The sequence below is a fragment of the Schistocerca americana genome, chromosome 4 (genome assembly GCF_021461395.2).
Source record: "Schistocerca americana isolate TAMUIC-IGC-003095 chromosome 4, iqSchAmer2.1, whole genome shotgun sequence".
NCBI classification, from domain to species: Eukaryota; Metazoa; Arthropoda; class Insecta; order Orthoptera; family Acrididae; genus Schistocerca; species Schistocerca americana.
In genome coordinates, this window is record NC_060122.1 from 281,720,891 (window position 1) to 281,745,296 (window position 24,406).

Here is a 24,406-nt window from a genome sequence, read left to right on the forward strand (position 1 = left end):
GCATTATCAATAATATTTAAGAAATAGTAATTTATTATTTATTTTTCATTTTTTATTACTTCAACACAACTGTTGACCTGTTTGCCAGGACTTCAGGGCACCGGTCATGAGTAGTGTTTGTTAATTATTGTTAGAAGATGAAATTTCTATGACATTGTTATGAGTCATAAAACTAATTGTCTTTGTTTTTTGTTTGCATGAACCATGATGGGGAGCAGGTATTGCAAAAAGGCAAAAATTGAGGTGACATTTTGGAAAGGAATAAAAATTGGACCCAGGTCACATAAAATTTTCCATAGTAAGCTGTTTTGTTAGGTGCAGCATAGGTAGGATGGCTACACAAGTTGCTTGCATCATTACAGGTGGTATCACCCGTTTTGATGAACACAAAAACCTTTTCCTCATTATTCCCTTCCTTTAATTTAATTTGTGAAAATTTTACAGAAATTTTTCAGTGTGATACTCATTGCCAATAAAACATAAAGAACTGTGACACAATAGTTTGCACATCATAATAGATACAAGCTTTGACATTACATAAATTACGTTTATCAAGTGTAATAATTAGCATATGAAATTTTAACATTTTTGTGAAATTTCTACTTTTTGCTTATTCATGCAACATGGCAGAAAAATATATGTCCATTGTTGATAGTGATAGTGAAAATGCAATCAACCAAGATGGCGTAGAACTGTGTGATCAAACAATTGAAGTTCAGGTGTCATGCACGCCTACTCCAGAAAGTTTAAGTAGATCAGAGATGAGTGTCGCAGGTGTGACAAATGATAGCAACGATCCACAGCAGAACAACCTTGACAACACAAATTGATGAGACAATATCACACATCACCCAGTGCAACATACCACTCATGAATGAAGCATTGGAGAGCGATTTAAATATGAATTTTGACAACACGTTACAAACATCACTTGTTTGCAACACAAACATTAACTTTGAAAGTACTGCTGGCAGCAACCACAATAGTACAACTAACTCTCTGCTATGGCAGTTATTATCTACATAAACATGAAATTAGACAGTATCAATACAAATTTCAGTGATATGAAACAAGATATGAACATGGTAAACAGCAACAAGACACTGTTACACAAGATGTAAATACAATGAATCAAGAACAAAAACAAGTATTCAATGATTTGCAAGACACGGTCTCACAGAAGTCCATTGACTTAGCCAAAAATTTTCACACTGAAATCAAAGAAAAATTGAATGATATGAAAAACCAGGTAAAGCATGAAGTACTTTCTGAAGTTAACAGTAACATTACGGAGGTAAAACAGAAGGCAGATTCTTTAAATGACCATCATGATCTAGTAGAGCAGCAGTTAAAGAAAATCACAGATGCAAACACAAACACTGAAGCCACAAAAAACCAGTTGGTTTTGACCACTGTCATTAACAAACTAAATAAAGACTATGAAAGTGTGCCTCTAGCTGTAGAAGAGGTTACTTTAAGGGTAGCAACATTAGAAGTTGACTCTGCATGTGCTAAGAAGAAGACAGAGAAGATCAATGAAAATCTGATTGGTATTATTAGTCAAGCTGAAGCAGGAACATTAGATAAGGATAATATCGTTGGAGAGAAGTTAGTAACCAATTGTAAGATATACTCAGATGTAGTAGAATAGGGTATTCAGAAAAAATGAAATGAAATCGTGAACAAGGTAAACATTAATCTACAAGCCATGGAAGATAGGATCCGCAATCTTTTAGAAGAAAATATGACGATCTCGAAATATGTATGTAAATAATACACAGGCTACAGTGAACAAACCACAACATGTCAGTATTTATCCACAAATTGTCCCAAGTCCCACTGCAGGTACAAGTGACAGTTGTAGAGTACCAAATATAAACATACCCACAATACCGGCACCTGAACAATTAACATCCAGAATTACAGGTAACTACAATGACACAATAAATACAACCTAAAATACTGCATGTCTATCAACTATTTCTGCAGATGAAGGTTTGCTGAGACAGTGACAGTTTCCCACATTCACTATGAAGGTAAAAGAATGGATCCTGTACTATTTATCAGTGCTTTTCATCATGTATTTCCACGCAACTGGATGGAAACAGAAAATCAGATTTGTCTTGGGATGTATGCAAAGTGATGTGCTTTTATGGGCAACTGAAGTGGCCAAACATTGCAGCACTTATATCCAGTTTGAATGATATTTTCTCGACAAATACTGGTCTGGGGTGGTTCAACAAAGACTCAGACACAAAGGATTTCAACCCTACACTGTTCAAGAACAAATACAGTACTCTTCGTGGATACTTTGAAAAATATCTGAACAAGACGTGCTACTGGATGAACCCAGTATCACAGGTACGTGTGTTAGAAATTTTGAAAAGTCGTTCACCATCACACATTAGAGAAAAATTAGTCTCAATGCCAGAGCACGACACTGAATATTTTCTATCAGTGCTTCATTCTATCAACTTAATTGATGAGGAAAGAGCTTTACCAAATAGAGCAACAGAAAATCAGGCACAACAACAACATACTTATGTAAATAAGTCAGTAGAACATGATCTAAACAAACAGCAAATATGGTACACACAAAAGCAATGTTACATACCCAGATGTAATGAGTACGGTAATGGGAATGAAAAAACCAAACAATTTAAAAGAAATTTTCAAAATAACAGGGGCAATTTCAATGCATGAGTGAATTACAGTTCACCATCACAAGGCCCTATGCCAAACATGAGTAGAAACAGTCAGCCACAGCAGTGGCCGATGCATGGAAACAATGCCATGCCTTACGCTGTACAACTGCCAACTTTTGGACACCAGAAAAACTGCACAGCAGCTAACAACACAAGTTGGTGAAGTACACACACAGTGCAACTCACTGAAATTACTCCAAGTAATGAGCTAAGTCACGATACGCTGTCAGAAAACACCAACCAGTCGTAGTTAAGCCACAGGCAATTGACCTCTCAGGGAGTGGGGGGAAAGCAAAACTACAAACATGTTTCATAAGGTTTGACAAACAAGGTGACATCAAGGATGATTTGTATCAGCATGAATTACATGTAGTGGATAAAGTCAAGGAAGAACAAATACAAGGAGTCATTAAGGTGAAAATATTTAATATTGTCATACACTTAACTTTAGATACAAGTTCAACTACCAACCTAATGCAAAATGCATTTTTTATGAATTGAAGAAGAGAGGCAAATTGCCAACATTTCTTGTCCAAAATTGCAAGGTGCAAACTGCTAAAGGCAGTAAGACTAAATTGGTTAAGCATCAGGCACTTTTTCCATTACAAATTGAACATTTTAGAGTGAAGTGCAACTTTCTTTTAATTGACAAACTTATAATTAATTGCCTTATTGGCATAGACATGTTTAGAACTTACAAAACACAGATTGACATAGGTAATGGTAAATGCCACTTTTATATTAAGGATCACATCTTTTCTATTGACTTAGTCAAAACACGTGATGAAAGTAACAAAAACAAACCAGAGTCAAATGCAGTAGCACAATATTCCTTTCCAGCTGTATATTTCACAAAAAAATTTGATACTGAGCAAGAAGCAAACACTGAGGTTAGTTACGAAATGGTAGAGAAGAAACTAAGCACATCACAGGTACTAAATGAGATGTAATGACAATAAATTTTTAACTTGTTATTTAAGTCTGCCAATGTTTTCAGTAAGCATCTAGGAGTAATCAAAGACTATGAATATAAGTTTGAAGTCTATACACAAGAGACATTTTGTGTAATGTCATATCCTACTCATGGGAAAAATTAGAGGCAGTAAGGGAAGAGATCAATCATATGATTAAATGGGGAATTATAGAACCTACATTTTCACACTGTTGTAGTCCAATATTACCAGTAAGCTAACCAGATGGTTCTGTAAGATTAGTTCTTGATGCTAGAGGTATCAGTAAGATTATAGTACCAGTACACATAAGAACAGACAACTTGGACGAACAGCTTCTAAAGTTTTACAATATGAAATATTTCAGTATACTTAATCTCAAGATGTCCTGCCAGCAAATAAAGCTCCACTAAGAAAGTAGAAAATATACAATACTTGTTTATGGTGGCAGAAATTACGAATTCTGTATTCTACCTTTTGTATTGAACATTAGTGCAGGCATGTTTATATCTGCATTGGACAAGGTTTTAGGACTAGAATTGCTTAGTAAAGTCACTGTTTATGTAAATGACATGCTAATAGCTCCACCCACTTGGTTAGAACATATCAGGCTCATTGAATAGGTTCTTCAACGATTTGTAGATTACGGAGTAACAGCCAGTTTAAAAAAGTCTAGTTTTGGAAAGGAGCAAGTCAAACTTTTAGGACATGTTGTGACAGAACAAGGTATATTACCTGAGCCAAAAAAACTTTATGCCATACATAGGGGGTGTCCAGCTCCAAAGGATAAAAAAAAACAAAAATCCACAACAACTGATGAACAGTGATGCATTGCTCAACTTGTTACGAAAAAATAAGCTTTGGTTATGGGATGATAAGTGTCAAGAGGACTTTAATAACATTAAGCAGGCATTAGTCTATGCAAAAATTCTGAGCCACTCTCACATGTGCAAGGATTTTTGTCTATGCACAGATGCCTCATCTCAAGGGCTGGAGGCATGTTTGTTCCAGATGCAAGAAGAAGAAGGTGAAGAAGTACTTAAGGCCACCAGTTTTGCTAGTCAGACATTATCAGAAGCAGAAAGATCTTACTCTGTGTCAGAATTGGAAAGTTTAGCTGTAACATGGACATTTAAAAAGTTCAAATATTTTTTGTGGGGCAAGAATACCAAAGTTTACTGTGACCGTCAGTCACTGTCATTTCTTTTAACATGTAAACTATTGCATAGTAGATTAGCTAGGTGGTGTCTGTATTTACAAGAATTCAATTTCGAAATCATTTACATTAAAAGAAGACAAAATGTTATTGCAGATGCCTTGTCTAGGCTACCTCAATGTTTAGTGGAATTTAGTGAATTAACAGAGCAAGAAGCAGAAATCAAAATGTTATTAATGCAAGGTACAGCACAACAATCTCTTTACCATAAGTTTTGCAAGCAAATGAAAATTATGCAACAGCAAGATCATAGATGGAGTAAAGTCATGCAAAACCTTATGCAAGCTGAAGGTGGAAAGGTAAGTAAATGGTATCAGGAGTAGAAGGGCGTTTTGTTAATAGGAAACATGAAAAATCTGAACAATGGTGTGTGTGTGTGTGTGTGTGTGTGTGTGTGTGTGTGTGTGTATTCCTGAAGACAACAAATTTATAAGACATACACATGAAGTATGGGGACATTATTGAGTGAGCAAATGTATTGCAAAATTTGGTATACTTTATTAGTTTCAATATTTGAAAAGCCGATTGCTGCAGGTATTAAGAAAGTGTGCAATATCTCAAAAATCAAAACAGTCCAATGTGTCAAAACATACTGAGCTACACCCAATGCTCACAAAAACCCTCTAGATACAGTATCCCTGGGCATAGCTGGTCCATATCCAAGAAGTATAGGTGGAATAAGATACATTGTAGCACTATATGATAGTTTCCTCGAAACATATCATAATAATGCCATTAAAAATGCAACAGCCACAAATATCACAAAGAGGATTGAAGGAGACTATTTGAGAAGAGTAGGTAAACCAGAGGTACCACTAACTGATAATGCTTCATATTTCATTGCACTAAAGTGCAAACAAGTTATGACCTATAAAGCATGTATTAGTAACCCATTTTCACCCAGATGCAAGCCCCATAGAAAGAGTCTTTAAAGAATTTAACTGGTTTATTAGGACATACACCCCTGACAAACACACCCTATGGGTAGAACATGTAACTCCTTTCATGCAAGTTGTCAAGAACCTTCCACATTCTTCAACAGGTTTCACACCTAACAAATTGATGTTCTGAACACAACAAACGAATGAGTGTGAGTCGCCCATACCAAAGGTACCCACTACAGAAATGACACTACAAGATAAAATCTAACAAGCCATGTTTATGCTAGAAAACAGGGGCAAGTATAGAAGGAAAATTTATAACAAGAAAGTGAAACACGTAACACAATTTTTTGAAGGGCAGTGAGTCCTCTTACAGTTGCATCTTAAATTGGCAAAATTTGGCAAACTGAATAAGAAGTGGCAATAACTCTATCCAGGATCATATGTAATTTCCAAAATACCATACCCTGAGATGTACAGATTAGCCTACGAGGAATCAGGGAGAGACAAGGGTCTCCACCCTCACAAATATATAAAAGCCTTTATAGAATGATTAAGTGTGGTAACATTTTTTTTTTTTTTTTTTTAAATCACAATTTAATTGTACATAGTGTACATAATTCTAAGTGTAATTTTTCTTCTGGAGTATATTTTAAGATAAAGTAATGTGTATAGACATAAGTAATTCTTTTGATTTGTACACTTAGGCATAAAAATTAACAGTAATGAGAAGTAACACACTGCTTCATGCCAAGCAAAGGTATAAATGTTGAGGCTCAACTGTCGCATGCTAATCACTACACGCTGACGTCACTAGAAGGAGAGGAGGCATTGACTTGTGTGCATGCATGATATACTGGTAAAAGGCACAACCAAAATAGGAATGCAATATGTACCTAAACTAAATACAAAGTAAATGAAAATACCTTAAAAATACATTTACTGTCTAAAAACTAAGGAACCTATTGATATATGTACACAGAGATTTAATTAAATACTAAGCTATGTACAACATATTTACAACCAAAAGGAAGCATTATATGAGACATGTAAGCTAAGAACTAATGACAAAATACCATGAGAGATGTCAAATAATTTTCTTTGCAGAGTAAATGATCATAATGGGTAACAGAACAAATGAATTTCTATGAATTTAAACAAAGAATGGAAATATCTGTGGACATAAGCAATAATCAAATATATCAGTGGCCACCAAGCTATGTAATGCAATCAATTTTAAGTTAGTTTTAAGTTTTTTCTTTCAGTGACCAGTGCATTGTCATGGTGCAGAACAAGAGGATTAGGTCAAGAGTAGCAGGTACCAAATGAAGAACTGGGCCACAGCTCGACTAAACAATTTAGTTATAAGGATAATTATACAAAGGTCATAAGGCAAATGAAAAATGAATATATGCATTGTTGCAGTATATAGCTGTGACATTTACCAGTACCTATTTGATGCAGATTACATGTAAGCATTTAAGCATGTGACTTTTACAAAAACCATTTATATTTTTATCATGTCACATGAAAGCATAAATAACGACATTTCCAAGTATGTGAGAAAGATAAGTCTATGACAGTTGAAACTTCATATTTAACACTAAGCTATATGTGAATGGAAATAAACTGCACTAGTGCATTAACAATACGATAGTACATGAATGATTACTTAGTACACATCACTTCCATGAAATAAAAGTTCCTTGGGAACTAGTCCATGACTACACGAGTAACATTCCCTCTTAAGATCCTTGAACCAGTAGATGAGTATTTCCTTTCTTCCCTCCCAAACAAAGAAGGCGGCACCAACCATAGTTAGGCCAACAATGGGTAATGTTTAGTCCGATTTCAAATGTTTTTCTCCATCCTGTACCTAAGGAAGAAAGAAGCTCCCATAAGTGACAAAAATTAAGTATAAATACATCATATGCTTGTAATGAGCTGTGTAATTAATTTGAATATGTGATGTGAACGAAGTTAAGTTAGAACTAACAAACAAACTGTAGTAACAGAACCCAGTTAATGAAAATTGCTGACATTCCATCCATCACTTATTCTATGAAAATAGATTTCTTAAGTTTAAAAACGTCACAAATTTTTCATTAACTCAGTTCTGTTACTGCAGTTTGTTTGTTAGTTTTAACTTATCTTCATTCACATGACTTACAGAAATTAATTACATAACACATTATTATGATACAGTAAAAGCATATGATACATTTACACTGCATTTTATAGATAGGCTTTTATCACTTATGGGAGCTCATTTCTTCCTTAGATAGAGGAGGGAGAAAAACATTCAAAATACAACTAACTATGCTTGCACAGCCTTCTTTGTTTGGGAGGGAAGAAAGGAAATACTCATCTACTGGCTCATTCTGCCTTGTATTCAGCAGTCACCCAGCTGGAGTATGCCTAAGACCTTATCCCTGAGTTGTATTTATGTTTACTGTCACTTGGAAGCTTTCACCTGATGTGCTTATGATTGTCAAACAGTAGCACATGTGAAATAAATAACAGCAACTCTAGAGGTCATTGAACAGAACTGTCTAAGATGAAATTAATATTCACATCTTCATGTACAATCACTTTCTAGTTATATCTACTATGTACTTTAATAGCATCTCTACCTTCTTAATGAAGATTAAAACATTGGGTTTTCTGGGCTGTGCACTGTTGTAACCATTTAGTTACATACTTCCAAGTCTATTACTGAAGTATAACACTCAAAGAGCTTCTCAGTGAAGTACTCATTTAAGTCTTTGACCTGGAACTTTATTTCCTTTTTGAGTATCTTTCTTTATATTATATCAACAGTAACGTGATTCTAGTTTGTATCCGTTTTGGTTCATCTGTTCAGTTTCTGTGTCTTATAAATACCTGTATCTTTAGAGTTTTCAACTTACAGTATGCAAAACTCCTGTTGATGTGCAAGGTCACTTTTAACAAATTATTTGTCAATGCCTACATACAGCAATGCTCACACACTTTGTTGCTGAAGTGATTTACCTTGGATGGCTATGACAACCACCAACTCTTGCACCCTGTTAATGTCTACATTGATCAGAATATATTACAAATAACTTCTTTGGTGACAATAGTCAATAAATGTCTGAAGGTGGCCTTGTAAGCCAAAAACCAGTCAACACAATAAAAGTAATATTTTAGAACAAAAGCAAACTAGAGCTTTTCATTTATTAATTAAAACTCTACTTTAAATGATAATAATCAAACAATTATGCCACAGGGTCATGGTTTTTCATCAACTACTCTGGCTAAATAACAATGAGGTAAAATGAAAGAGGAAACATCAAACTGCAGTAATGGGTCAAGACATAGGATTTGACACCGGTATGAGATCAGTACAGAAAAATGACCAATTAATCCAGTCAGTGCACTTTTAAGATATGAAGTTTAACTGTACGAGCTTCCTTAAAGGACATTTCTTACCAGAATTCATACTCCAGGAAATATCTCAAAAGTTCCAGAGGAGGCTGTGCACCAAGTGGCTCAGGATCTACAACATTCATGTTGTCTATTAAAATGACCATCCTTTTACTATCTGGTGCACTAAATTTGCCTTTTGTTTCCTTCACCATTTTTGAAACTACTATGGACTGTGGAAAGATAAGTATGTGATTAAGCTTCAAACAAAGTTAATTTTAAGCTTACAATATTGTTTCGCATGTTATTACATTGTCACCCAAGTATTTTTGCATCAAAAAATACCACTTAATTTAAGACACTTCATACACTATTCTTCAAATTCTTATCTAAATATAGTGAAGGTTTTATAGCTTGACCTTCTGTAAATTAGCATAGACATGTATTGCAGCGTCGGATTGTGTATCTTTAGCCGTGGAGAAGGAGTATGACATTTTACTTATTCCTGATTTCATTTGCATGGTGGAAATAATTTTTCTTAAATAATGTCATGTTTTTGGGCATGATGCAAATTAGTTAAAATGTATAGAGAAGAACAACACAGTATCTTAGGATTTTTTTAATAGTATAACAGATAATACTTAACTTCCTCAAGAAAATAGTTTAGATCTTACAACTATTTCAAACTAAGAAAGGTATAATTAATCTTCTTGTGCTCTGATTATTGAACTGGATAGTTCAGGCACACTGATTTCCAAACTAATTGGTATGTAGTCAATGAAAAAGATCTCTCCATTTATACTCTTATGGCTTTGCTACCAACTGTGAACTACAGTGACTGTTTTTATTAATAATTTAGAGTTCTGTTAAATAAAATTATACCTCTGACACAATGTCCTTTATTAAGTATTCTGTCAGTTTTGGAAGATCCATAATGCCTGAAAAGTAGCTTCCTGACTGGTGATGAAATAGAGAGGTCGTGCAAGTACATGCTAATTTTATCAGGAAAGTCAAAGTCAAATAGTGAAAAGCACTTTAAAGAAAAATTGGAACATACACTTATGAAATTTTTTTATCAAAATAATTATACTATCATCAATTGGAATTCACTTCACAAATTTGTCAACATCCCTATTTTAGCATTATACGATACAAGACACATACTGTTGAGACCGCTGTACCTGTTATTGTTGTTGAATAACAACTGTTTTTCTACACTGGACTGTTATGGACCACCCAAAAGTACATCTTAAGTGCCAGAAAGAGAAAGAGGAATTTTAAAGCAGAAGTACCTAAGGAAAGATTTTATAAAACAAAGAAGTTTCAGCTAAGTGATGCTGTATGACAGATTTTGTGAAGTTCTTGCTTATGTTCATCTGCAGATCCATAAAACAATGATAATACACTATCACTTGCCATCCAAAGTCATCTTTGAAACTACATAGACATTAAAGTTTGAGATCTACATACACAGTAACCCTCACAGAAGTGTTTTTCATGTTGGGGTTTTCGTGACAGTTAGTTAATCAAATCTGATCTATTATGCAACATGCATAGCTGAAATTTCCTTATAGTTTGTTCTGTCATATCTGCAGTAGTGTTGTGTGGGTCATGCTACATACTTGTTATCTTTGGGTTGTTTAGAGTAGTCACATGACAGAGAAGAGTATTCATTGTTCTATGGTGTAAGAGTATAGTTGCCACTTGTGGATACAAACAACAGTGTAGAAACATCATTTTAAAATCTTAAATTGGTGAAAAACAGCCTTTGAATCTCCATGTAAGAAAACAGCCTCAACACTTTGGATTAGCAGAAAATTGAAAGTAATACTTCAATACAACTACATTATAAAGATGTTATAAGTAGTCTCAGCAATGTAGGAAAAGATAGATTGCTACTTTCCATAATGGAGACACGTCATGTTGCAGACAGGCACGCTTAAAAGACACTCACATATAGCTTTCGGTCACAGCCTTTGTCAGTACAGAGAGACACACACAAAACATTCACACACACACACACACACACACACACACACACACACACACAAAAAGCAAGTGTGCCTCACACACACATGACCGCCAAATCCAGCATCTCATGGTGCGTGAGGTGTGCTTGCTTGTGTGTGTGCGCATGTGTATGTGTGTGTTGTGTGTGTCTATCTCTTTACTGACGAAGGCTGTGGCTGAAAGCTATATGTTAGTGTCTTTTAAATCTGCACATCTGCAACTTGGCATGTCTTCATTATTATAAGTAGCAATCTATCTTGTCCTACATTGTTGATATTCCTCCCTGGAGTTTCCATTGCTTTATAAGTAGCTTCATTAACTAAAATGTAGGTGTAAACCAATAATCCAGTAAGATTATTTGAAACTGTCATTTCCAGGCTGCTTGTGTGGGAAATATTGTGTGTGAGTTAAACTAAAATTAGACCAGTTGTTACATTCATTTTCCTATCTTGCTTTTGTCTGTAAACATATTTAATTATAGTTACAATATGTTGTTGTTCTCATAAATTTTATTGTAAAACTTTACACAATTAAATAATAAACTTTATATACTCTCCTATAGGCAGCTAATCCAAAAAGCGGTCTGAAATGTTATTTTTGATGGTTAGATACCACAAAATTTCTTCTGAGAGGGCAGCAGAAATTCATCTAATGGGAATGTAGATCATAAACACAACCCATTTGTTATCTGGTTTAATTTGAGGAATTGCTAGGATGATGACAGTGATACCAAAGTCAGGTTTAAAAATAAGTCACAGTAGCTGGGACTTTTTACAATGTTTTAGGATGAAATTTCTGTTTTGCTGCAATTGACATAGTTAACGAATTTTAGATTTTCTTAAGTTTTCACTTATAGTGCAACTTGCAAGTGATAATCCATTTCAATTTATCTGCAGCATTATCTGGCAGGACAGGATTATTAAAAACAAGTTTCTGAGGTGCCATATTAATGAGTGAATCTCAAATAACTAATGACCAAATAAGGCCACATGGTTTTTTGTTAAAGTGCCTTGTTGTACCAAATATTCTGTGAATGTGTTTGTTAATTTCTGGTACTTCTGCGTATAGGGAAAATGAGTGTAAGATTTTCCAATCTATGCAATTAAATAATTTAAGAGTAAGGTAGACCACCCACTGAATAGCAGAATAATTGAATCACTGAAAGAAAACAAACTAGCTTTCTGAATCAGTTCTGTCTTGAGCTTGAGTGCTCCCCACTGGCTTCATCACCTGTGCTTCTCATGCCTAAACAGTGCACCTGCAACTTCACCATCCTGTGTGCCTGACCAGCAATCCAGTGGCCTCCCTCTGAGCACCTAGTTATCCACCCCAACCCCTCTTTCTGCCCACTGCTCCCCCACCCCCCACCCCTCTCTCCCTCTCACTATCTCTACACAACTGACCGAACACACATCCCATTCACTCAACTTGCCAACTGCAATCATGGCACTGTTTATCCAGTCGACACTACGTAGGGGCACAGGTGTGTGTGTGTGTGTGTGTGTGTGTGTGTGTGTGTGTGTGTGTGTGTGTGTGTGTGTGTGTGAGTGTGTGTGTCTGTGTGCATGAGTCTGTGTGCATGAATGTGTGTTTGAAATATAGCTTGAGAAAGGTTTGATTCTGAAAGTAAGCAAGTTTTCATTCTCTCTTGTGTGTGCCTGTTAACAATACATTGCTCCTGTTATTCGTTGAGTGCACTATTTTACTCCTCAATTACTTACATTCTGCCAGACCTTTTCTGTTATATTCAAATCTACACAATATTGGTTTACATTATCAAATTTATAATCTGGAAGAATATTGTTCCAGTTGCCGTATACTCATTATTTCTAATGAAATTGTTGGTGTTTAGCTTGAAGCTATATTATTAAACCCATTCAGTACAACAATATGATTTGTTGAATGCTATATAATGACATACTTAATAGCTCCTTTTTATACTAGTACACAGATCTTTTAAATATACACTGTTTGTTGAGAAAATAAAAATTGCATTTTACTATAGAAACTGCAGTCCAAAACACAAGGCAGAAAGTAACTTTTGAGTGATGTGACACTGGTATGTAAAACACCTCAATGACACTTGGATCATACATAGAAAGAATTGCTACAGTATGGTGAAGAAGACAACTGAAAGGAATACACAATGTGACAAACAGGAATGACATTTTCATTGAAAGACAATAACTATACTTATGTCACAATGATTTACGATGTTCCCCTTGAAACATACCAGTCCATTAAGGCCCTTTTAAAATGAACAATTGCCAGTATAATTCAGGATTGCTCATGTAAACAAAACATGTAACTCGTCTAGAAAAACTTGTAACTGAGAAAATAACTGTTGAATTTGTTTCAGTTCAAAGTGTAGAAGCTCTGTAAATGAAGGGAATAATTCCTGTGAAGGGAGTCTCCAGTAATCAACAAAAAAATATAAATGTATTATTGTAATTCCTTATTTGAGAGTTTATTCTCGAATGGAATAACAGACATATACTAATATCATAGTGTACTTACTGTTCTGAGCAGACATACATACATATATATGTATTTTCAGTTTTTATATGTTAATTTTAATTGTTAATTAATCAAAAATTGACTTTAAACAATGCTGAGGATTGTTCGGGATTGTTTAGAAATTGTAAATAATGGCTGTCATGTTGGCATTGGGGGTCAGTCCAGTTTTAGTTTTTGAACAGTGAGCATGTAACTGCTCCTCTTGTATTGTAACTATTGTTTGCCTTTGTAATAATACTTTAACTATGTTTTGAAAATATAATAAATGTATTTTAAATAACATTATGCAAGATGATTTTTAATTTTAACTCTTCTGAAGTCGGAATTTTACAGAAACTGTCTCCAGGACTTATGCTGCAACAGATTGGCTGATACAATGAGTAAAACAACCCCTAAGAAAGTTATACCCCGGACATCACAAAAGATGGGACATGGCTCTTCATAGGGTATGTGATCACCACATGCAGCAGTGTATTCTCTACAACGTGCTTCCCTGCTGGCCACAAGTTTGGTAAGAAGTTCTTGTGGTAACGCATTCTATTTCACCCCTCCAATCACTGCAGTTGAGATCTACTGAATGGTCCCCCAGTGCATGTGGACATGCTGTAATACATCTCCCTACTGCACCTCACCTGTACTTGACATGATTTAACTTGGGGAAATGGGCAAACCTATCCATTCACTGAATATTCTTTCATTCCAAGAGCTCCTCCACTTTTGTAGTTTGATACCATCATGCACTGTCATTCACAAAAATGAAGGCCTGGCCAAATTTACCCCTAAAAAGGTGCACATGAGGAAGGAGTACAATAATGTTGACTGTTGAGCATATCATGTTCAAAGATATGGAGGTGAGTATACCTACAGAACATTATACCTCCAACACCATACCACCAGGATCACCAAAATGATCATATTCATCAATGTTCCTGGGTGCGTTACATCCCCTCGTATGACAAGAAGTAGAACGACATAATGCAAGAATGATCATTTTGGTGATCCACGTATTTTAGTGTGGGGAGGCAAAACATTGCAATGGAGTATTGACAAAATCTTTGAACATGGAACACACACCAGTCAATGTTATTGTGACAATGTTATTGTGTGCATTTTTTTCAGGCATACATTTGACCCTGACTTCATTCTAATTAGTGACAATGTGGCACTGCACTGAATAATGCAATTGGAAGAGCTCATTAAATGAGAGGATATTCACCAAACAAACATACTTGCAACCCCCCATCCCCCCAGCAGTTGTCAACTGATCTGGTTTACCACAAGAACTCCTTACGAACATCGTGACCAGCACTGGAGCACATTTCATGGTACGTATTGTCATCCATGGTGATCACACAACCTATTAAGAGCCATGTTCTGCCTTTTGTAATGTTGTGGGGATCATCACAGATCACAGTGACTTCAGTGTAATTATTGTCTTTGAATAAATGCGTCATTTCTGATTGTCTTATTGTGCACTTTCTTCAGTTACATTCTGAATTGTATCAGTTCTTTCTAAGTATGATTCTAGTTTCACTGAGCTATTTTACCTGCCAGTGACAGTTCTTGTGAAAGATACTTTCATCTTTAAATTCTGCACAGCTATATAGTTAATTTAACTGAAGTACAAAATGTTCTTACATCATATCAACTGGATATTATTCAGTAACATGCATTGTTCTGAACAACTGTTATCAAAATTATTAATTTTGATTTCTTAAACTGTCACAATTAGTTAAATGTAGCATGATTCTACAGTGTGAACTGACATTCAATCATATTTTCACACATCGTGTTCGATACCTACCATCTTGAAGGAGAGCTCTCAGGAATACGGAATGTGAATGGTTACAAGTTGAACAGGTTTACCAACTTTATGTACTATTATTCCATCAAGCTTATGAAAAACCTTTTTTTCATTGTCTTATTTACCCAAATATAAAACAAGGCTTTTTCCTGAACTCATTATCCAAAAAAATAAGGGTCATTTTACTTTTGCAGATGATGCTTTGGCAACTGAGGTCACATACAGCAAAGTCAGATTTATTTTGAAGAATTCAGAAGGGCCGGAAAGGGATCAGTGATGCCAGCTAGGTTAAGAATTACTAAGAATGTGGGGAGGGGAGTGGTGGGTTGGGAGGGGTGTACTGAGTGGGCAGTGAATTTCATTGTGCTGACAACAATGGGAATGTGTACCATGTACCTTGGCTTTTTATGAACATCTAACATTTTTATACGGCAGTTTGAATGAATCCATTTGTGGTTATGACTGAATTTTAGCAATAGTACACATTTAAAAGTCTAGATAGGAGCCAATAGCACACTGAAATGTTTTTGTAGCGATGTTGTCAACAGTCACCATAAGATATGAGAGCAATTAAAGGAGGTGTATCTGTCAGTTGCTGGTTCTATGCAGCCAATACGAAAGCAAGAATCAGATGCCATGTTTGGAAGTAAGACATGAAGGAATACTGTCATGTTCCTTAGTAGACGTAAAACCTTCTGCGCATTCAGAAAAAAATAGCCGCTTTCTTATGTTGCACTGTAACCACAGTCTTAGGAATGACAACATATTCAGAAGAAAGAGCCAAATATTTATGACAACCAACCAAATATTTGTGACAAACTAGATTATATTTGTAGGTGAGTGATTCACAGCCATTTAAGCTATCCTAATAGATCCCACCCTAACCTCCACCTCTGAAATTGCAAACCACCCCAAAGAAACAACCAAATATTTGTGACAACCAAGATTGTAAATTTCATTGCTCCTTGTATATAGAAATACATTTCCACTTTTCTCACCTCTCACTGGTTAGGTGGAAGTATCATCCCAGGGCCCCCGTGCAACTGATGCATTACCAACCTACACCTACATGACTGACTGTAGCCCTGATATAGATTTTAGCCCAGGAGACAAATTAAGGAAAATAAAAATATGTTTATAGGGAACACTTGAAAAACAGCACAACAAATGAAACATTAGCCTCAACATTGTCACTAAAGCTGCTGTTGCTCTATAGATTGTTTATTTTCAAGGCTGGCTACAGTGTTAATCTGAAGTTGTATGATCTCTGCTGATTTCAGCTGTAAAGGGATCCGAGACGATGATGTATTGTTGTCATTCAGTTTGGTTATTTTGTCAATACTCTAAGAAATATAAATTTTAGCAACTGATAACAGATATCAATTACAGTAGTGACTTGTTGAAAAACAAGGACCTATGAGTTTGTAGTTGGTTCATGCAGACTACAGAGTGCTAATTTAAATTTATTATTGATTCATGAAGCAGAGGCCACTAACAGTTGCACAGCAGTAAGAAAATTTGGAGTCATAAATGTGAACATCATTAGGTAGCACCAGATAAGGAATAAGTTACAGAAGGAGGGACCAATGCATGGAAGGTTTCATGAATTGGAGCAGCAGGTCATTCAATATGGGCAAGAAAAACAAAATTAAGGCTTGCTGATTATTCAAGAAACTATCTGCATGAAGCCTCTGGAGAAATATTTTTTAACTGCATGCATCATGGAACTCAAAGCAAACACTGGGTGGTGCATGAGGATGGCCAGAGCTTACATTGTCATGCAGAAAAACTCTATCTCAGTGACTTTTCAAGATGTATGATGAAAAATTACTTGCATGTCAGCATCATACGGGATGGGGCAAATAAAACTGGCCTGGAGAACATTGGTCCAGGGTACAAAGAAACAGAGCAGTGGAAAGCAAATGCAGTACTAACCTGACTACAGCAGATGTTAAAAGTGACCAGGACTTTTGGGTCCCGGTCAGCAAGTTGATGAAGGTGGATCAAATCTGGACACTGGAATTGCTGCAATCTCATCCACAATGTTCTGCTGCAGTTTTGGAAGACTATAAGGATTGTTGCCTTACACCTTAGACTTGGGGGCCTGCACACTGACATCAGGGATCTGGGTGGCCAGCTAGAGCTGTGACCAGACTGATTGATTGATTTCTTTATTAATCCATATAACAATTTACATTGTGTGGATTTTGTCAGCAAAATCATATAAAATACAATATATCTACAATTTATACACATAAAATTAATATTTACACACATTTTAAGGTATCTTACATTAGTTTTACATCCTTTTGCAATTTTCTTATAGTACTGTACAATTCTCAATTTTATATTATATTTATTTCCTCATGTCTTACAATGCAGGCTACTTTAATTACACTACATGTCTTAATTTAGATAGTCCATTACTGTGTAATAACTTTTATGTAATAATTTTTTTTTTTTAGTTTTGTTTTGAACTGTCCAATTGTGTCAATATCTTTTATATTTTGAGGTAATTTATTAGATAATTTAACGGCATTGTACAACAAGCTCTGCTGAGTTTTAACTTTATTTTTCCTGTCTAGATGCAAATTATATTGGTTTCTAGTTTCATAGCTGTGTACTAAGGAATTTTTAACATAGCAGTCAATATTTTTTTTTTTACATACATAATACTTTGAAAAATGTATTCACAGGGGACAGTTAGGATTTCCAGCTTTTGGAAATGTTCAAGGCAGTGAGCCCTACTGCCACTCCTGGTTATTATATGAATTGCTCTTTTCTGTAATTTGAAAACTATTTGAATATTTTTGTAATAAAAGAGTGGATATAAGAAAAATATACAGATCTGACACATGTAGTATCACACACCGTAGTCAGAATTCTAAGAGCATAGCATGCTGTAGCGATTCTGTTACTAAGTATTTTAATATGTTCTTCCCACTTTAACTGACTGTCAACATGCATACCAAGAAATTTTGTGTAGTCTGCACATTCTATAGTTTAATCGTTTAACTTAAAGACGTTATAGTGTGGTTTTTTGCAGACGTAGAAGTTAAAAGCAAACAATGTTGTTACTCCATGCTTGATGCTCTGTGGGAAGTCATTTGTGTAAATGAGGAATAGTATTGGGCCAAGGACACCAAGGACACTACTCTATGGGACGCCTATATTTACATAATTTGGGTCTGAAGTATACTTTGCAATATAGTTTGAGCAACTTGAAATATGTGAGATTTCAGTTATCTGTTTTCTATATTTTGGATATGACTGGAACCGCTTTTTCACAAGTTCCCTTATTCCAAGTTCATCTAACTTATTTAACAATATGTTGTGGTCTACCATATCAAATGCTTTAGTTAGATCAAGAAATATACCTGTTGTGTATTTCTCTTTATTCAATGCTTCTAGAATGTGTGTTGTGAGGTGTGCTGTTGTTGATTCTGTGCTTTTCCCTGATCGAAATCCAAACTGGTCAACAGACAGTAAGTTTTATTTATTTAAATAATTCATTAGCCTATCTTTCATAATAGTTTCTAATATTTTTGCAAAGCATGAGAGAAGAGAAATTGACCTATAATTTTCAATTTTTCCTGCATCACCTTTTTTGGAGAGAGGTAGCAATTTAGCATATTTTAAATAGTCTGGAAAGTAGCCCTGCTTGAAAGATTGATTTATAATATCAACTAAAGGTGGAAGTAGGCTCTTGACACAGTCCTTAATTATAAAAATGGGGACTTCATCCAGACCAGCTGAGTTTTTGTTTTTCAGTTTGCTGGCTGCTTTGTAGACTTCTTCCTGTGTTGTAGGAAGTAACATCATTGAGTGTGATAAACCATTATTTGGCTTTTTGACCTGAGGGGCTGACCCCTGTGAACATCATCATCAGGCATGATGATTATGTAAATGTTCTCCAGGGTTTGACCAGATGCATGGGCAGTTGCTCCATCCTGTTGGAAGTAACTTTAGGCCTTTTCTTTTTCTGTTAATGTTGCCACAAATGGTTTCTCAATATTGGCAATGTAATGCATCAAAGTCAGCATCTGATGAAAGCAGATGGGAGCATTACTGTGGCATGCAGGCACTGCACACCAAACCCTAATCTTCTGATCAAGTAATGGGATTTCATGGAAGTTGTGCAGAATCTGCACTGCCCAGAACCTGTGAATCTGTGAGCTGACATAACCACTCAGGTGAAATCAGACTTCATCAGACATAAAGAACAGATCCATGCCCATGCCATTTATTTTTATCTCAGTGAACAGCCACTCAGAAAACTGGAGGCACTGAATAACATCTGCTGGTTTGAATGCAATCAGACACTGGTTTACTTTGATGTGCCATCAAATATTACTGTTTTTGTAAAGGGCATTAAAAGTGTTCCTATAAGAAGTTTAGACAATGAAAAGGCAAGTGTAACAGTAATGCACTAGCAGATGGAAGGAGGCTGCCACCATATGTGATTCTTCACACGAAAATGATGCCAAATGAAAAGTTCCCTTTTATTTTTAGATGCTAAGAAAAGGGATGATTACAAATGACCTGATGATAGACTGGTTGAAGATCATTTGGGACACGTCACCATGCTCCTTGATTAACAGAAGCAAATGATTGGTGCTGGGTTTTTTCGAGGGATATCTAAGCCAGTAAGTTAATAATCTGACAGCAAAGAACATGACAAACCTGATAACAATTACTGGTGCCAGTACCTCACACTACTTGAAATAATTGATGGTGTTGTGAAAAGATCTTTTAAGGTTCATCCATGACAGTACTACAGTGAGTGACTTTGTCAAGGGGTCCATATTCTCACTCCAGGGAGTGATCTCAAAGAAACCCTCAATATACATGCCAAGGCAGTGGATCTTTACTGCCTGGGGCAGAATGTCCAGCAAATCAGTTATGAAAGTATTCAGAAAGTATTGCAAGTATGGTGGATGGCTCAAAAGATGTCATACTATGAGAGGAGTGTCAGGAAGGAAGAAATACTAGTAAGCCTCAAAATATAGTGATGATGGTTATTATTAAAAACAATGTTACTACAAACTACTAGTTTAGATAGTAAGAAAATGAGGAAGCAAAGATAAAAATTAATATAAACCATTTTATTTCATATATTTTATTTCTCCTTGTATTATTAAAATTTAAGTAATCAGTGGCATAAGTTTATAATAGACACAATGTTAGTTAGGCAAATATTTTATATCAGTAATAAAGTTTGTAATTTTGATTAGACGTAATGAGTTAAAGATACAATATTCCCCCAGAGCTCCTCACAAAAATTGTTGTCTTACAGACAAGGTCATCTTGCACTGGGTAATTATAATATTTATGAAGATATTGTGATACATAATTATTTACTGATATTTAGCAGCCTCTTGAAAGTTAATGTTTCAGTATCACTATATGAAAATATACCACACAGTAGCCAAAAAAGCACTGGATCTGCATGGTGAATCCACATGACTAATGCTCATCTACATCACTCACGCATGCGTGTGAAAGCACATGCCTAGCAGTTCACTCACTAGGTATCACGCTTTTGTCGCTGATCATGTGATGTGCAACAGCTGCAGTGTCCTGCCACCTGGATAAGGCAACACAGACTCTACACAGCTTCGTCACAGTGTAGCCACATTAATGGTGCCAGAAATCATTCAAATGCATTTACTATTACAATTTATTTTTAGTTGAATGTTATTGAAGATCATTGTTTTAGCTGTGGAAATATATATGCATGTAAAAGAATAGCTGATGAAATAATGCTTGATTTCAGTCAGCTATTAAAATTACCTGGACATTGAGATACATTTTGAAAAGAATAAATCATGAGATTTTAATTGAAGAGCATGACAATGGACTATAATAGCTAACTCTGTTTGTAATTAACAAAAAGAACTTCAATCCAGCTACACAATAGCTCTTTATGAGTAAACTGAGCAAATGAACTAATAAGACTTGTTATAATTGATAATATGAATGGAGAGAGAAAGGAAGCATAAGGTGTGTGGTGAAAAGAGATGGGTGTTATTTGAATAAATCTCTATCTGGATAATACTTAAAATAAATAGTTCATTTAAAACAAATTTATTCACAAATTAATTTTCTATAACTTTAATAATGTATAACATATAATGCCACAATAGTTTCTTTGTTTACATCTTGTACAGAATTAGTATTTGTTCCCATGGTTCAGTGCAGTTTTTGTTTGATAGATAAATTATTAATCGTTTGTCCACAAATGTCCCTTTGTGGCTCAGTGGCTTGCGTTCGAGACTATGAAACTAAAGGCTTACTGTTCAATGCCCAGTTGGTGCTATGAGTTTCTCTGTTGCTTATAACATCTTTCACCTATAACAATGATGAAAATGCTAAGTCAAGTTGCACCTTATTTTGGAGTACATGCCAAAATGGTGTTCTCCTCACTAACTGGCTGCATAAGTCTCTGCAGAGGTGGGAGGATGTCACTACTTCTGCATACACCAGTCTTGGATCGAGGAACTGATGACCTTGTTGTTTGGTTCCTCACACACCCTCCTGCCCCAATAAACCAATCAACCAAAAGCAGAAATCATTTTCTCACATGTAACTTCCAAGATGGATGTGGAAGTTCCAATGGGTTCACGGCTTTGTAAAAAATCCCTTATTTTCTGACTACTGAGCAAATGGACAAAAATTCCATCAAACTTCCCATATTCATGCCCAATCAAGAATCTGTGGGACCACCTCAGTTGGGCTGGATACTCAGCTAAGAAACCTAGTACAGATGGGCACAGCACTGGAGTTGGAATGGTTCTACATCACTGTCAGTACCTTCCAGAATATCATTGACTCTCTTCCTGCACTGCAAAAGATGGTTACTCAGGCTCATGTAAATGTGACTGGACAGTGTAATAGCCAAAGAGATGTGTAAGAAATTGGATCATGCGTTTTCAATGATATTATGGTGAGCAATTGAATTTAAAGTGGAATCACAATGAATTATTTGCCAAAACCTGCAGCAGAACTGATGTTTTCTCAATTTTTGCGGATGAAGATTGTGAGCTGAAAGTTATATACCATTACTATGATTAAAGAAAAATTAAGAAGTGCATTATATGGGTGCAGACCACGTCTGTGTCACACTGGAAAATCTGCAAAAATCAGACATTTCTGGTGAGGTGTAAAAAAAATAAGTAAAATAAAATGAAATAAAATAAAAAAATAAAAAACCAGTTGTAGTGAACACTAATCTAAAAGAAACAAGAAGTGCATACTTTTAATAAATTACAAAGAACTGGAGCAATAAATGGCAGTGCATTTCAGATTTATATTTTGTTATGAACGCCATTTATTTACAGATGATGAATGTTTTTGTTTGTGTAAATAAATACTGTTTCAAATAATATTTGTTATTCATAAATAACAGATAATAATTTATGTCTGTAGTCTTTATTCACCATTCACATAAATTTTGCCCAGCACTCTGTGAAGTGAAGTGCATTATGCATGCTCACACTGCAAATTTGAAGCCCATGTGGAAGTGAGTGCAGTCACATGAAATCCACATGGCTGTGAACAAGCCCTTATGTGGCTGTGTTGGCCGCATGGCATGCTGTACAAGCACTCATGCAGCTGTGACTAGCACTGATAATCTTCGACAAACTCTGTCAATACTCAGCACAGTAGGCACATGTGGCTACTCAGGGCTCTGCTAGCTATAACATAACTATAAAACATAACTATTCTTAGGTTAAGCATTTATACTGGGGTTTTTGTGTACTCTTCCTTTCTGCAGATCTGTTGCAGATGAAGTCCTGAGTTCTCAGAAACTGTAAAGAATTTTAACTTCGTGAAAGTTAAAATTAAAAAATCAATCTTGTATTATGTTTTTTAAACACATTTATTATACTTTCAAAACAAAATTAACGTATATTACAAAGACAAGCAATGCTTACAACACAAAAGGAGCAGCTACATGCTCACTGCTCAAAACCCGAAACAAGACTGACTGACTAAGCCAACATGGCAGTCACTATTTATAATTTGTTAACTATCCTGAACAATCCTTGGCATTGTTTAAAATTATTATTTCATTAATTAACAATTAAAACTCTCATCCTAAAACAAATTGCACATTTCATTGATTACCTAGATTCTTATATATTCAACACATGAGCGAATTCTAATCTCTATATAAGTTGAAGCAAGTATAAATGCTTAGGTATCAAATGTCAACAATGCACTTGTTATCTTTACTAATTACAGAAGATTCATATCATATAAAATGTTCCTACCAATAAAGACTTCTACACATTAGTGTAATTAAGATTCCGTAATTATTTCCTTTGTAACTTTTTCACAAGTATATATTTCCATACACCTCTATGTCAGAAACTACTGTTTATGGTTAAAATTTATATGTTTTTATTAGTTTTGATTGGACTGTTACGTTTCATAGCCAGTCATGGATGAGTTACATTTCTAAGTACTTATTTACAATAAAATGTGTATTAGCAACTCACAAATCAGAGACAGGGCACAGCCACTGAACTTAACACATCACAAATGTAATGACTGCTATCTACATTACTGGCTTTTTGACTCAAAGGTGATTATGTTCTGTATCCAGTGGCATTCCACAGCATCACACCAGATGCTTGCACATACAACAGTGATGAATGCAATCTGGCAGCATTAATTCTCCCTGGAGTCTGCTCACACAAAAATGTTTATTGCAATGTTTAAAACAGAAACATGACTCATCTGAAAAGACAACCCTGTGCCAACAACCCTGTGCCACTGCAGTGTCCTGTATTCTCACTGGTTACACCATTGTTGTCATGTCTCTCTCTGCTGTCATTTCAAGAGAAGTAGCAACAATGGTCATTGGGCAAACTACTGCTGGCTTTCCTCTCTCTGGTGTCCCACCAAGGGAAGCAGCAACAAATGTAGCT

At 35.4% G+C, this 24,406-nt stretch overlaps 1 protein-coding gene across 1 annotated transcript in view; it reads right to left on the bottom strand.

Moving 5' to 3' along the window:
• The window catches only part of LOC124613409 (dynein axonemal heavy chain 7-like), a 755,469-nt gene that overhangs the window by 595,294 nt on the left and 135,769 nt on the right, over nucleotides 1-24,406 (bottom strand). The window contains exon 7 of the mRNA XM_047142112.1: nucleotides 9,206-9,372. Coding sequence (XP_046998068.1) covers nucleotides 9,206-9,372 — 167 coding nt within the window. The remainder of the gene's footprint in view (nucleotides 1-9,205; nucleotides 9,373-24,406) is intronic.